This window comes from Camelus bactrianus, chromosome 8 (genome assembly GCF_048773025.1).
Source record: "Camelus bactrianus isolate YW-2024 breed Bactrian camel chromosome 8, ASM4877302v1, whole genome shotgun sequence".
In the NCBI taxonomy this organism is placed as follows: Eukaryota; Metazoa; Chordata; class Mammalia; order Artiodactyla; family Camelidae; genus Camelus; species Camelus bactrianus.
The window spans coordinates 67,025,356-67,038,727 of NC_133546.1; the positions used below are offsets into that span (position 1 = coordinate 67,025,356).

Here is a 13,372-nt window from a genome sequence, read left to right on the forward strand (position 1 = left end):
AATAACGGGCTTGCAAACGCAAGTGCTTAACAAAAAGCGCCCGAACCTCTATTGCAATATACAGCACTCCAATAAATTACACAACACTTTGCATAGGCTGCAGAAATAACGCAGGACAAGACTTACACAGATGCCAATCCGCAGCATTTATACACATGCACATGGCAAGAGACAGAAACCAAACACTATCATTCAACTCGGGCAGGGTGGCGCGATTCCGAGTTTGCCCAGCGTGAGAGTGCTCTCTGCGTGTGTATCTGTGCGCGCGCGTGAGAGTGAGACCCATCCTCGGGGCATTTCCCCTCTTTGGGCAGTTTTGCTTCATTTGTTTCCTATTTCTGCTACACAGAAACTAACTTCCATCTCAGCCCCAGCCAGCGCCGCTGAATAGAGCCTGTGCTGCGGCTCCGTGTGCGTCAGATCCCTCCGCCGAGCCGTCCCCGGCCCCCTCCCTCTCGTGATCGGCCTCCACAGAGAAAGCGCCTTCTAGCCAACCGGCGGCTCCGGCTCCGACATCTTCGACTGGAATTAAATAAATAAATCGCATCTTCGGCCGGGGAGGGGCGGGCGGGGGTCTCGCCGCGCCGGGGGCGGGGGCGCCGGGGGCGCGGGGTCGGAGGCACTCCTTTTTCCGCGCCGGGGGGCGGGGGCGCGGGCCGAGGCCGGAGCCGAGCCCGGGGCCGCGAAGGCGGCGGACTCCTTTCTGCGGCGGAGGGATCCGCGGCGGAGGCGGCGGCGGCTGTAGCCGCTGCCTGAGAGTTGTTGTTTCCTCCTCCTCCTCCTCCGCCTCCGCCGCCGTTGCTTGAATGGTGGAGCCGAGGCTCGGCTCGTGAACACACAGTGACAGCTATAGGGCAGGCGGCGGCACCATCCCCGCTTCCCCTTGGCGGCGGCGTGTCCCGCCGGCGGCCCTGAAGTGACCCATAAACATGTCTTGTGAGAGGAAAGGCCTCTCGGAGCTGCGATCGGGTAAGTCGGGGGGCTGCCGGGGCCGCTGGCACCGGGCGATTCCGCCCGCGGTCCCCCGCCCCCCGCCGCCCGGCCGCTCAGTCTGTGTGTCTCCCCGTTCCTCTCTCCCGCGCAGAGCTCTACTTCCTTATCGCCCGGTTCCTGGAAGATGGACCCTGTCAGCAGGCGGCTCAGGTACGGCGGCGCGCGGCGCGGGCCGGGCCGGCGCTCGCCGCTCGCGGGCGTGGGGGAGGGTGGCGGCGGCGGCAGCGGGGCCGCGGCCCGGGGCGCGGGGCTCAGCTCTCCCCGCTTTGTTGTTGCAGGTGCTGATCCGGGAGGTGGCCGAGAAGGAGGTAAGGGCGGCGGCGGCCCGTCGCGTCCCGCCGCCGCGCGGCCGCCCCAAGGCCGCTGCGCCGCCGCTGCCGCCGCCGCCGCCGGGGCGCGGGGCGCGGGGCTCGGGGTCCCCGGCGGGGCGCGGGGCGGGCGGGGGAGGGGCGCGGGCGGGCCGGGGCCGGGGGCCGGGCTCACGGGGCGTCCTCTCCCCGCAGCTGCTGCCCCGGCGCACCGACTGGACCGGGAAGGAGCATCCCAGGACCTACCAGAATCTGGTGAGACATTCGCGGCGCGGAGCAAAGAAACTTTTCCCCGAGTCGAATAAAAATTGAATTTCCCGCAATTTTTTACAGAGACAAAAACTTGGCCCCAGAACCTGAAAGCTCCAAAGGCCACGGGGAGGGTCGGGAGGCCGGCGCAGGGGCCGCGGGGGGCAGTGGCCGGGGGGACCCGCACCCCGGGGCCGCAGGGGCTGTCGACAATTTATTTGTGATATTTTGTTAATGTGCTAGAAATAAAGATACGTCATGAGTGCTGTGCAGTGCAAGGCCTGAGGAGGAGGGGCCGGCGCGCGCGTCCGTGCGGGCGCGGGGGCGCGCGCGAGGCGGCGGCGGCGGCGGCGGCGGGAGCGGCGCAAGGAGGAGGGCGCGCTCGCTCGCTCGCTCTCCTGCTCGCTCTGCACGCGCGGTCGGCTCGGCTTTCTCCTGCCCCACACAATAGCTGGTGACTAACTGCTCCGAAGTGCTATTAGCATTTCACAAGCCGGCCATTCAGCCGCAGCGGAACCGTGGCAAGACGTTATTATTACTATTATTATTTTTCTTCTTGCGTTTCCTTTGCTTTCCTTACATTGGGAACTGGGTTTTTTGTTGTTGGAGGGGTTCAGATTGTATGTGTCGAGGATGGTCGGCCAGCGGCACATCTTGCATTTACCCGAGCTGACTCGCAGAAGTGTAAAGCCGGGAACACCCTAAAGCCAGAAGTTTAACAAGCTCTTTGTCGTTTTGCTAATTTTCGTGTTAGGCCCCCTCGTTAAGTTAAAAGCTGCTGGGGGGGGGGGGCACCGAAGAGTTTTGAATTTCACACATACATACTTGCTGTGGAATGGAAATTGGCAAGTAAAAGCTTTTCGGCTTGTATTGGGAGGTAGTTTGTTAGTAGCTTGAAAGATAACCTCTTTTTCTTAATTTTGTGGGTTTTCCAAGTGAATATTTTAATTATTTATGAAAATCGACTTCTAGAAGTGAACCCATCACTTAAGTGTTATGGATAGAAGAGTAAGGTATTTGTGTTCGGGAGTTTTGTTTTCCGAATTTTCTCCTCCCGAACTGATGTAGGTCGTTAGTATGCCTCTGTGTGTGTGTGTGGGTGTGTGTGTGTGTGTGTGTGGGTGGGTGTTGGGGGGCCAGTTACAGCAGTCACCGGGGCAAATCACACCTTTTAAATCTATGCCGTGCATTGATTTTTCTGAAACATATTTGCAACTGATGTTTTGAGATAGTTATAATGTTACTTCATCAGGCTTCTGAAAGGATTAGGAAGTTTCAGCTAGTTTAGAATTGAATGTCTTCTTGAGTTGAAGGCATGACGTGATTTTTGATGTCTTTTGTTTCATTTGCATATAGAACATCTCGTAACTTTGTCTGAATGTGTTACGATTTAACATAGGATGTTGGGAAGTGCTCAGAGCTGTTGAAATAAGCCTAGGGTATTTAGATTTACTCAATTTAATGGAGACTTCACACTGCGTTCATTGCCATACTGTTTTCAAGTAGGTAGTGATTTAGGCTAGTTTCATTCAATACTTGGCTAAAATGAATGGAGTTTGAAGCAAACGCCAATATTCGATAACTGCAGTACTTAATTTTTATGTTTGTAAATATTTGACAATCTTAAGTGGATTTCCATGTTTTTCTTGTTGTAAAATTACCAAAGATTAAAATATTCCATTTTTAAGAATTGGGCAGACAAAACTCATCTTGCATCTCTTTTCAAAACTCATCTTTGAATATCATAAAAATCCACAACCCCAAACCACTAAAGATTGCTGTGTTGGGTTTTTGTTTTTTTTTTTTTAATATGGATACTATTGGTAAAATACTTTTTAAAATGAAGTGATCAATGGTATCTGTCCAAATTATGGGAATGTCTAATCCTTGTAGGAGTATCATTTTATTTTCCAGTAAAAAGTTACCAATGTTTATCAACTTGTTTTGAGTGAATTTCTCATCTCTCAGATATTAATAAAATGAATTTATATTCTTGGTCTCTTTATCAGACTTAGGATGCAGAAGCAGTGTCTTTATCAGTGGGTTCAGAATCCGCATATTTTGTGTGGTGGTTTTTCTTGCTTAGAGTGTTTTCAAACCTTTTTACTAGAACAGTCATGTTGGTACAGTCATGGGACAGTTAAGTATTCTCATTAGACTTGAGTTCTCTGTCCCATTGTCTCATTTCATTCGTTCAGCATATTCTCTTTATAAACTGAATCCGAGGCACCATTTGAGGTACTTTCATATCCATCAAACTAAATATCTAGGTGTGTGGGATTTGGTTTAACTTTGACTTTTTGATTGAGATTTAGTTACCTCTTAAAACATTTTAGAACACTAGGTATCTGAACACATTTTTGCTTAATAGTAGGATCTTGATATTTTATGGTGAGCTAGGTGAGCACAAAGTCTCTTGTACATTATTCTCTATTGTCTAATTTTTTTCTTAAGAATGAACAAAGTTTTATTTCCTAGCAAATTGAATTTATGTAACATTGGTTTGAAGATATTTTGATGAGTGAAGCCAAAATAACTATTGTTTATCTCCACCTGTTAATTTGTTCCTACCGCTAACTGGTAGTGTTTTAAATAGGAGAATTTATGTGTCAGATTAAAATTTCTAGAAAACTTCAAATTAACAGATATTTAGGATATTTGTACTTGTGAAATTAAAAATAGGTGTAGATCAGCATTTGCAGTCAGACTGCAGATAAAATCACAGTGATTGAGTTTTGACCAAGTGGAAAGTGGAGTTTTAAAAGCAGTTGAAAAGTTAACATTAAAAAAAAAAAAAATTCAGTGCATTCAGTGTCAGTGTCACTGGTAAAGTTATTATAAAAAAGGATTATTATTATTATTATTATCTACCTTATGATTTAAAATATTTTTAATAGTGAATGGAATTTGATAGTTAAAGGGTTTTTTTTTTTTTTGGCTCTATGGTATATGTTTAATCAGATTTTCTATTTTTAAAAAGTATGAGGTTGCTTTTAAAACAAAAGGGCATTTTTTTAAGCTTTCATCAGAATTTTTATTTTTTAAATTGGGTCAAGCATAGGTGGCAAACTTTACATAACAAGAAAACAACTAAGTTTTGAACAAAGAGAAAGCTTTGTCATTTACTGATTTCTTAGTTTGAATAGTGAAATTAGTTGGTTTATTAAGTTTTGTTCTCTAGGTGTCACTTTAAGTAGTGGCGTTGCATATTTATGAGATCTTGAGGTGGAATTTTTAAGCATTTTTACCGGATTTGGGACTCTGATTACATTTCTTGCTTTTATAAGACATTATTTTCCAAAACTGTGTTCTTGTTTTGCTAATTTTTTATATTTATATATTTTGATAGTGGTTTTTGCTTTTTCAAAAGTAATTCTACTTTATTAGAAATCTTTCTATTCGTGGGAAAGGATTGGGAATCAGAAGCTTGTGGATTGTGATTTTAGCCCTGCAGAGTGACCTCTCGCAAGTCTGAAATTTCTCTAGGCCCCTATTATCTCATTGTAGAATAAGTGAATTGAAATTTTTCTGATCTGAAAATCTGATATTTAACTAGAAGTAGTAATGCATTGTCTTTAAGAGCTCACCTTTTTCATTGTGGAATTTGATTATTCAAAATACTGAAAAGTAGATCTAGAGAAAGCATGCAAATAGAAAAATAGTACAAATGCTTTTTATAGTGCCATTCTTTGGTTGTGAAAAGATGAAGATTTTTGAGACACTAACCAGTTTGTGGAGTACCTCTTTAATTAGTATGTTTTTCACCATGATTTAAGTACTAGTTTTCATGAATTATTGGTGGTCTTAAATTCAGAGATGAATAGGAACCATGCGTAAGATTTACTTAAGTGTGTATCTTAAGTATGCATTTATTTAGAATATGATGGTTAATGTGAAAGTTAAGGTATAAAATCTAAGAGACCAGTTTTAGGGGAAAAAATAGGTACATTTAAATGTTTTTGAATCAGAGATTCTTCTGTTTTACAGATAGTATAGTACTCTGAAAACTGAACCAGTATGATTTTAGAGAGGGGTGGTCTGGGTAGTACACTTACCATTTCCTTTTTTAATAATATCAGTGAAATAGTAAGCTATGCTCAGTAGTCTCAGTAGCAGGGTTTTAATGTCTCATAATCATTATACTGAAGAAAATGTTAGATGTGAAGGGAATAGAAAGTGTTGAAGGGCTAAAGTGGGCAAACCATTCTTTCTTACACGTGTAATTACTGTGTTGATACTTATACCAGTATTTTATACAGTTTGAGGCATTTGCAAAAATTTTTAAATAAATACCTGTTAAATTCAGTGCTCTTGAATAATTGTGAAGTGGCATGAATAATAAAGGGAGAGTTGGATTATCCCCTCCCCAACTGTGCAGCGCTGTTTTATGGTTGTTATGAGGCAGAATAGTACTGATGGAGTCTGTTACCAGTCTGTACTATGGGTTAATAATAGTTCCTACTTTGTAAGATTTTATCATCACTGACTGGTACAAATCAAGTAAGGGTTTCTGTTTGCTGTTATCATCAGAACTTTAGTAGTAGTAGTAAAGGTTATTCCACTTACAGCTTTATAATGTATAACATTTAAGAAAAACATTATTATTTCAGAAACAAGTATGCATAATTTTCTGAATATAGTGGCTACAGTCTAAAATTAACTGTTTAAAATTTTAGAAGATACTATTAGTATAGTTACTTTGTAGATTTCAAGGATGAAATAAGTAAGCCTAAGATATAAAGTTCAGTAAATATCAAAAAATAAGTCATTTTTAAAGCATTGTGGGTAGACTTCTAGAAAATTTTTGTTGGTCTGTATAGTGATTCTAACTGATTCTATTTGTGAAACAGTTAACATTAAATATTTGGATGGTTGAAATATTCGAAATTGATTAGAGGATATATGAAGCTCTTTTGGTAATGATCAGATAGCATTTAGGAATACATGAAGGGAGCTTGGCTGTTGGATCTGGTTCCTTCTGTACAGAGATTTTGTAATTTAAAATCACAATAGTTTGTATTCTTTTTGGAAATTGTCAGAGAAGAGATACTTTGTTTTATAAATCTTGCTTAAAGATACGTAGTTTTAAGCAGAGTTTAATAAAGACCTTTTTATTTGAATTTATCCTTAAGTGAGCATTAAGTTAAATAAATCCTAAGAATGTCAATTATTTAGTCCATACAGAATTTCTTTGTCAGATAGACCAGAAGTTTTTGTTTCTCTCATCTAGAAACTTTTCTCACCTACTGCAACCATTTTTCTTTTTCCTAAATTTTGTAGTTATCATGTCACTACAGAATTGTAGCAAATAAAATTGTATCCAAAACAACTTACTTTGTACAATACCAGACAGGTTAATTTCTTTCTTATTAGTAGTTTCCACATATAAATTTTAGAATTCATAGTTTTCTATGAAGGTATTTCTATGCAGATATTCTTATATCTGTAATGCTAGGCAGAGTGGCCATTAGTTAACAGAGTACTAAGCATATAAATTTAGAATAATTTCCTATCTTAATATGCTTTTAATTGATTTCAGGAAAGTCAAGCATTAAATTAGTGTATTAGAGAAAAAAATTTTGACAGTAAATTTGTTTAGAATATTTAAGTTGTTTTTTTAATTCTATCTAAAAATGGTAAGGCAATTATATAATAGGAACCAAATTGAAAATTCTAGGAATTCTAAATGTGTAAAGTTTCTGTTTTGTTTATGAGAAGCTATGTTGGTGACATGAGTAATTTGTGAAAATAAATTATTTTGGGATTAAGAAATATGTTATTGGAGCATATGGAATATAGAGGAGTGTAAGTATTTTATAACAGGTTGGGAAAATGATAATTTTTTTTCATTATGACATTTTAGAATTCAAGGTACTGAAAAATCAAAAATTGTGATATTGAACAGTGAAATATGAGAACTTTTGGTCAAAACAAGAGAAAACTGATGTGAAGCAGATTCACCTTTAGTTACTTGTCTTACACACACATGTATACACATACATGCACACACACACACAAGCAGCTTTATTTGAGCTCAGGGATCACAGATAAGAAAAAGGATGATTGGATAAGAAGTTTTTGATACTAAGAAAATTTGGGTAGCAACGTGATCTGATGCACCTTCTAAAGTTAAAACTAAGTTGTAAGAGGAATGAGATTTGTGTATAAGACTTAGGTTATTCATGGCAGCATGGATGGTGGCAGCCTGCTGCGAAGGAAGCACATAAAGAATCCATGTATTCTGGACTCCAGATGGCCCATGGTCACGGTACATGACCCATTTAGTCTCTATCTGGATAGAGAACAGGCATGTAGCCTGTCTCAGCAGAGGTTATAGTATAAATGGAAGATATATTTACCTTTACTTGTGTCATTTGATTCTGATTTAGTTTTGGGGTGTGAAAGTACTAAATTCTAGTCAACTTGGAGAAACAGACGTTTTCTGAAACAGTTTTATACTGTCATTATATGTGTCATGTTAGTTATTTTGAGTTCAGGGTTTGAAACTGAAACATTACTAAAAATGAAACTGGTTGTTCTCTTAAGATTATTTACATTGGCATTTTAAGAATAAATAGTTAAAGAAATTTCAGTCTTTAAATTAATGGACAATAACTTTTTCTACAGAATCATAGATTTGAATTTTAAATTATACTTCACCGAGTAAGTAATATTTTAAAGAGTATTTCTTATTGCACAAATTTTGCTTAGCAAATATGACTTGATTTTAAAACAAAACTTAAGAATGTTATTTTTTAAAGTTAAAGTTTGTCATTTTGTTGTATTTTAAATTAATTTTTATATAGCATCCTTTTTGGTTTGTGGAAACCTCAATTTTGGATAATTTTGTTCTGTATTTTTTTTTAACAAAATACAGTTAGATTGTAGTGAATAAAATTTGGAAAAGCAGTATTGCATTTTATTTAAATGACAAATGTATATTGATAGTTGTATTGATTATACTACCTTAATTATTACCTAAATGAATTCGTAGGTGGTTGACTAAGTTGTGAATATGACAGTCTTTCAGGCATGTTAGTAAATAGACCAACAAGATTAATTTTGACACTTAGTAAGATTCTATATTAGTTTTACTATACTCTTAATTACAAAGAAATCATAAGCATATAAGAGTTCTTCTAAGATTAGTTACTCAGCTTAGAGCATTTGTCTTGAAAAATGGTTACATGGGTTCTATTAAGTTTATAATCATAAAACGTATGTGATAATGGTGGGAGGGAACTAAAGTTTTGAGAAGGAAACTATAATATAATAAAAATAACACTGAACTTGGAATCAGGAGACCTGGGTTTGATTACTGTTTCTCCTACTTTCTAAATATGTAACCCTAACCTTTGAGCCTCAGTTTTCTTTATCTGTGAAATGAGGAAAATTTGCTTGTGAGGATAAATAGATTTTGAGGATACTTGGCACAAAATAAATATTCCATATATTATGTGGAAAAGCTTATTACAGTGAGGGAAAAAATACTCAGAAAAGGTAAACTTGCTTTAAAGAATGTAGGTGTAATTTAACCTACACTTTGTAATAATGGTAACAGATTCATAATTATGAGTTTAGAAGTTTTGAGAATTTTAGGGGTTGGGTTTTGGCTTTATTTAATTTTTTTGGTGGGGAGGTAATTAAGTTTATTTATTTATTTTAAAGGAGGTACTGGGGACTGAACCCAGAACATGCTGAGCACACACTCTACCACTGAGCTGTACCCTCCCCCTGGGGCTGGGTTTTAGTAATATGCCTTATAGAGTGATTAAATACTGAATAGAATTTTAAAAACATTTTTGGTCCTGTTTATGCCAAAATAGGCCTAAAAATAAGAACTATATTGTATTAAGCTGACCTTTTAGAACTAAGAACTATAGTAGTAAACAGAAGCAACTAGCCTTTCAGATCTAAAAAAATTGTAAGTAAACAGGTGTGAGAAGATCTGAAAAACTGTTTTAGAACCAATCAGGTGTTCAAAACATAGGGATAATGTGAAGAGCCTAGTCAAATCAGGTCTTATTGGGTGCCAAACATTAGGTGGATCTTATTTTCATAAGGACGTCCTAATTACGTGCTAGAGGAAGTACTGTCATTTCTAGGTTTCACAGGTAGTTCAGGTAGTTGGAATGAATGTGTTTGATTAACTTCACTTTGAAAAAGTTCCTTAAAAAGATACCCAGTTTTTTTTCCTGTTTAGTTCTAGAAGGATTTTTCCCAACATGAAAGGTCAACATGTAATACATAATGAGGAGTGTTACTCAACTAACAGTGAACTCTTTTGTCAGGTACTGTGACCAGCTCCCGAGGTGGTGGCTACTGCAGTCCCAAGTCTTGCAAATGAGGACAGTCAAGACTTAGAGTAAATGTTTCCCCACACTCGGTTAGCAAGTTTAAACCTAGGCTCTTTACTTCAGAGCTCTTAACCCAAACTACTGACCTGTTCTTGAAAAATTGGGTAGAGAAGTTCTTAATCACAGTGTGGCTGGTGGCTTCCAGGTTCTTTATGTTCTCTTCCTACTAATAACGCTTACCCTTTAACCGGTAGTGGCAAAATTCTCTTGGCTTAAAACAGGATGGCCATTTGTATGCAGTAACATATCAAGCAGAAGCAGGCTGGTGTAGCCAAAGATGCAGGAAAATAAACCCAAAGAGCTCAGTTTCTTTCCTGGTTCCTTTTTTGCTGTAATACACAGTTGCAGAAAATGATCCTTTTGTTCAAATTGTAATTGATAATTCTAGAAATATTTTACATTTGTAATCTGAAAAAGAATGGTAACAGGCTTATGATTTGGGCCAGGAGGGCCAAGGCAAGAGCAGGATTGCCTTTGTTTCACGGAATTCTGTTACCCCTGCTGCTGGAAACTACGGATCATTCTTTAGATCAGGGGTGGGTAGATTATGGCTGCTGTGGGTAAATTGTGCAGGAGACCTGTTTTTGCAAGGCCCCTGACCTAAAGTTACTACATTTTTAAAGAGTTGTTAAATACACATGTATACATATATACATATACACACATACACACACATGTGACAGAAATAGTATCCCCCAAAGGCTAAAATATTTACTGTCTGACTCTTTACAGAAAATGATTGCTGACCTCTGCTTTAGATAGTATAACATGATTTTTATAAAAAAAGGATATATTTGTTTAATGCTGGTTTTAACTGTTAATTATGGACGGTTAATCAAAGATTGTTGTTACCATATCAAGTGATTTTCAATTGGGATTGGAGGTGGGGTGGAGATATGAGAAGTCTGAAAAAGCTCTGACTAGCCCCCTGATTTAGGAGTAAATTTCAGTGGGACGGCATTAGGGTTTATATCCATATAGCAGGCTTTTGTATTTTAGTGGGAAAGTAGATGAAATATTTATTCAAAAGAGACATAGATTTTAAAAAGTGGAGCACTACTGATAAATGTGCATTAAAATTTTTTTAAAATAATAATTATACATTTTATGGTAACTAGTTGTTTAATCTGTTTATAATACCTTGCTTCTAACTTTAAGAGTTTAAAATTTTAATCTTAGAAATACTGAGAAAAGAAGGGTTGGTCACTTTGATTTCCTTTAATCATTTTGGGAGAGAGTATTTAGGGTTGTCATTATTGTATAATTATAGTTTTATCTTATATTCTTAGATTTTTAAGTATTCCACTTTATAGGAATTTATGCTTTTGTGCAAGTTTGCTTAGTAGTGAAAGTGCATTTTTAAAACATTTCTTTCTGGCTCAGTTTAATGTGTGTGTTGAAAACGATTCAAAATGGTAGTCTATAGCTTTCTCACACGTTGATATATACATACATTTGAGGCAATAGGTACTTTGCAGAGGGTGCAGTATGACTGTGGCTCTGGAGTTAGACTGCCTTGGTTTGACTCATCTCTACCATTCACTAACTGTGTGTGACCTTGTGAAGGTTGTTTTATCTTTTTGTACTATCATTTCTTTATTAATGGGAATAATAGTAGAACATATCTCTTAGGGTTATTAAAATCATTAACTCAGCTTTTACATGTAAAACAATTACCAAGGCCTAGCATTTAGTGTGCAGCCAATGTGTGTTAGCTGTGTTAGTATTATTAGTATTTACCACACTTAACCTTACAACTTGGTCATACTTTTTATGTGCTCAATATCTTTGAGAGCTTGAAAGCAACTCTGGTCATGAAAGATAATGGGTACGTTAGAATTGAGGATGCCGAGTTTTGCTTTGTTTTGTTTTCCCAAATAATAGTGTGCTGACAATTACTGAGAATTTGAATATAGACACTTTAGATATGGGGTTTTATTACAATAACATTTCAAGTTTTTCTTTTAATTACTTACTGGTAAACTAAAATAGAAGTTCATTCAAACTAAAAAGCCTAAGTTAATGTTAGAGATAAAAGGTTCATATTTGAAAAGTAAAAATCAAATATGTATAGCCATAAATGAGCTATTTTAATTAAAAATTAAAAAATATTTTAAATATTGACCATATGATGTGAATTAATATCCATGAAGAAGAATATTGAGAAAAGGTGGCAAAAATAATTTTTATTTATTTTTTAAAATATGTTTTGGGTATATGTGATGTATTTGGCAACAAAAAGTTCCCTGTTCTCATATAGTTTATGGTGAAGCTGAGAAGAAAAGCATTAAATTGTTCTGTCGTTAAATGTATGATCATGAACTGGTACATGAGTTAAGGAAAAGTCAGGGAGAATGTACAATCAAGATCTGAGACTGAATAGGGTGAAGGAAAACAAAGGAAGTTACATTGAAGGGAAGATCTGAAACAAATAAAAGAGTTGTCTGGGCAAGGGGATGTGGAGAAATGCAGAGTGTACTGCATGGGAAAAGCCTGACAGGCAAAAGTGCAGGTAAAGAATTTGAAAGAAAGCCTACATGTTTGAATGTGGAAAGTAGAGGCTGGAGGTTGTAAGCCTGGGAATGTGCCCAGAGAAATAGTAATGAAATTCAGTGCTCGTAGACCGTGTGAAGAATTTGGAGCTCCAAAGAGCATACCTATGAATTGTTTCATGTAGATGTGACTTGACCAGATCTGTTCTGGGGTTTTTTTGTGTTTTTTTGGAAAGAGCATTCTGACCCAATTCAGGGAATAGATTTGAATGAGGTAGAAGGCATAAGTGGATGTAGGAAAGATGAGAGTTTATTGCAAAGATGATTTGAACTTGGATTGTTATTAGAGAGATAGAGATAGGTACATAGGTTTAAGGATAGGAAGGAAAAAAATTGATTGGACTTGGTGCCTGCTTGGATATTTGGAATGAGGTGGGAGCGGGGAATGAGAAGTGTGAAAAATATGGTTTTTTGGCTATTGTAAATAGTGCTGCTATGAACATTGGGATGCATGTATCAACTATACTTCAATTAAAAAAATAATTCTAAGAGCCTCTTACTAAAAGTTTATGTTTCCCATTTGGTGTGTACTCTACCTCATTGCAATGACTATTAAAGTCCAAATTGTTCAACTCCAGAAAAACATAAAAGGGACTCTTTGATTTGAGGTTGGATAGGTGGTGGTGCCAGTCACCAAGGTAGGGTCCTTTTTTTTGTTGGAGGAGGGGGTTTGGCTTGAGTATCACGAGTTCAGTTTTGGATATGTTGAGTTGAGGAGGCCTTGGGACTCCAAGGAAAGGTGTCTTTTAAGAAAGTGTGATATACAAGCCTAGGCTGTAGATACAAATTTGGAAATTTTTGGCATAAAGATGGTCCAAGGAGAGAGTATAGAGTGAGAAGGAAAGAGAGTCTAGAACTGGGCTCTGGGATCTCAGACCATAAGGAACCTCACTATTTAATGGCTAGATAAAGG

The 13,372-nt window shown here is 38.2% G+C and overlaps 1 protein-coding gene across 3 annotated transcripts in view; it reads left to right on the forward strand.

Annotated features, from left to right (window-relative positions):
- The first annotated feature begins 776 nt into the window (after window positions 1-776).
- PHIP (PHIP subunit of CUL4-Ring ligase complex) overlaps window positions 777-13,372 on the forward strand; it is a 125,877-nt gene continuing 113,281 nt past the window's right edge. For all 3 annotated transcript variants that reach the window (XM_074368708.1, XM_074368709.1, XM_074368710.1), the window contains exons 1-4: window positions 777-969; window positions 1,085-1,143; window positions 1,272-1,301; window positions 1,497-1,556. In XM_074368708.1, the coding sequence (XP_074224809.1) occupies window positions 930-969; window positions 1,085-1,143; window positions 1,272-1,301; window positions 1,497-1,556 (189 nt within the window). In that variant the 5' untranslated portion in view covers window positions 777-929. The remainder of the gene's footprint in view (window positions 970-1,084; window positions 1,144-1,271; window positions 1,302-1,496; window positions 1,557-13,372) is intronic.